The sequence below is a fragment of the Myotis brandtii genome, unplaced genomic scaffold (assembly GCF_000412655.1).
Source record: "Myotis brandtii unplaced genomic scaffold, ASM41265v1 scaffold143, whole genome shotgun sequence".
Lineage (NCBI taxonomy): Eukaryota > Metazoa > Chordata > Mammalia > Chiroptera > Vespertilionidae > Myotis > Myotis brandtii.
In genome coordinates this window covers 4,334,591-4,336,987 of record NW_005355115.1, presented here as the reverse complement: position 1 = coordinate 4,336,987, position 2,397 = coordinate 4,334,591, and the positions used below count along the sequence as shown (strand labels likewise).

The window sequence follows — 2,397 nt, the reverse complement described above, 5'->3', positions numbered from 1 at the left end:
CAGCCTCGGCTCATTTCCTGGCCCAGCGGAAAGCGAGGGGCCCTGGGAGCGGGGGCGGAGCCGGGGTTGCCACCTCAACAACGTGCCGCCCTTTCCTCTTCCTTGTGTCCTCCCACCGGAAGTGCCTTCCCCCTTCCCCCAAGCCATAACTGAGTAAGACCTTGGAGGTCATTTATTACCCCCTCCTCCATGACCTAAGAAGGAACCGAGAAGGGGAGGACGGCTGGAAGCGAGGAGGTTGCAGGTTGCAGCCAGGCTTTGCCCTCTATTGTCTCTCCCTTTCTCCCCCGACACGTTTGCTCTTTCCTCCCGTCCAATATGTACCATCTCCCCTCCCAAAACACCAATAACAGATAAAAATGGGGGGTCATTTTATTAGAGTCCAGAGGTATCAGCTTTGGGCAGCCGCTGAGGGCAGCTTCACGTAACTCTTCATTGGGGGTAGTGGCCGAATCTTTCTGCCAGCCCAGCCCCCCTTTCGTTGCCATCGCCCGCTGTTGGGCCTCTTGCCCAGCCAGCGGTTCCGCCCCGCCTTGCCAATGACCCGTTTGTTATGATCAACGTTGGACACTCGGCCTACTGTTGCTATGCACGTTTCCAGCACCTGACAGAGAAAGCAGAGGGAGAGATCGTATGGTGGGGGAAAGAGTCTGACCATGCTGAGGGCAGGACTCTTGGGAAGGGAGAGGACGGGGAGAAGCACAGCATAACTGAACCTGAGTGCAGGTCCTACAGGAGCTGAAAACAAGACACTGTTCTCTGTTCCATCGTGGGGCCAGCCTGACTGGACAGTCCCTCTTGCAGCCCAAAAGGACAGCCCCAGCTCAGGGCAGCTCCTGACATAAAACACCTGGGAGCTACGTGGGCCAGGAAAGGTACATTCCTCCGTTGCTGATCCCTCCCACCGGTACCCACACACACCTGCATCTGCCTCTTAGAAGGCAGCTGGATGATGGCTGTCCCATTCACCTTCCGTAGCAGCACACCGCACGTCCCTGGGGAGGGAGAAGCAGCTTTGCCACCCTCCACAGAGGAGGAGGCGGGGGACAGACTTATAGGGGCCACACCCCTTCGGGAGCATATAAACTGGAGCAGGAGGCATGCAATGTTTTAGGTGAAAACATAAGCACTTCTTCCTCCTCATTTTCCTTGTTTTTTCTTCTTTTCCTCTGCCAATGGACCAGATGTGGGTCTTTGGTTCAGAGAATTGTGACCTTGGGTACCACCTGGCCTTCCAAATTGTAAGACCCGTCCCCCAACCCGCCCAGCAGCTTCTTTCTTCATACCTGCGGCTCGGATATACTGGGCCCCTCGGCCTGGCTCGCTCTCCACACTGTTGATGAGGGTCCCCACCGGCAAGGCCCCAAGAGGATGTGCATCCCCTTCTCGAGGAGCAACTAAAAGACAGAATTTCATCAGCAACAGAATGAGCCTCCCAGCCCACACACATCCGGTGGCCACCTCTCACCTGCCATGCGGCCTATGTGGTCAGAATTAAGGATTATATCTCCAGCCTGCATGTTTTCCGTGGCAACGATCCAGCGTTTCCGGTTGCCCCCAGCCACCAGAGCTATGTCTGCTGACCTGTTCAGGGTGAGTGACAGATGAGCAGACCATCTAGGCAGCCCCACATTTCTGAAAAGCCACAGAGTAGTCATTCAGTCATGCCATCATCACCCCACATCCCAAACTTGCCTACAGGGGTCATAGCGGACGAGGATGACCTTCTCCTCAAAGGGTCCCGGCTTGGTGTCCTGCTCCGGCCGGAACCGAAGAAAGTCAATCATGCGGTAACGTTGCTTGTGACCCCCACCGATACCATGCACTCGGATTCGGCCTATGGTCAGGACAGTGAGGGGACATAATCCACGTCAGAATAACAGGCCTGTCCTGGGCAGAGAGCAGTGTTTCTAAACATTATGTCAAGCAGAAAATTATAAAAAATTTCACAGCACAGTGGGATAAACGGGGATGGGGAAACACATGGACCTTGGTAAAAACATAATTATATGATTATTAAAATTGTATAAAACTTCCAGATAAATTCTCTGTAAATTACTAAATTCAGTAAGTTTATTGAGGGCCGTATCAATTTCAACTGTTATCAATTTTTTTTTCCCCTGCCGATCGCCATCTTTTTTTTTCTTTTTTCTGTACCACAGTTTTTTATTTATTTATTTTATTTTTAAAAAATATATTTTATTGATTTTTTTACAGAGAGAAAGGGAGAGGGATAGAGAGTTCGAAACATGGATGAGAGAGAAACAACGATCAGCTGCCTCCTGCACACTCCCTACTGGGGATGTGCCCGCAACCAAGGTACATGCCCTTGACCGGAATCGAACCTGGGACCCTTGAGTTCACAGGCTGACACTCTATCCACTAAGCCAAACTGGT

General features: G+C 52.0%; 1 protein-coding gene across 1 annotated transcript in view; it reads right to left on the bottom strand.

Moving 5' to 3' along the window:
* Positions 1 to 354: 354 nt before the first annotated feature.
* The window catches only part of MRPL2 (mitochondrial ribosomal protein L2), a 6,454-nt gene continuing 4,411 nt past the window's right edge, over positions 355 to 2,397 (bottom strand). Inside the window, exon 7 of the mRNA XM_005861000.2 lies at positions 355 to 604. Within this exon, the coding sequence (XP_005861062.1) occupies positions 392 to 604 (213 nt within the window). The 3' untranslated portion in view covers positions 355 to 391. The remainder of the gene's footprint in view (positions 605 to 2,397) is intronic.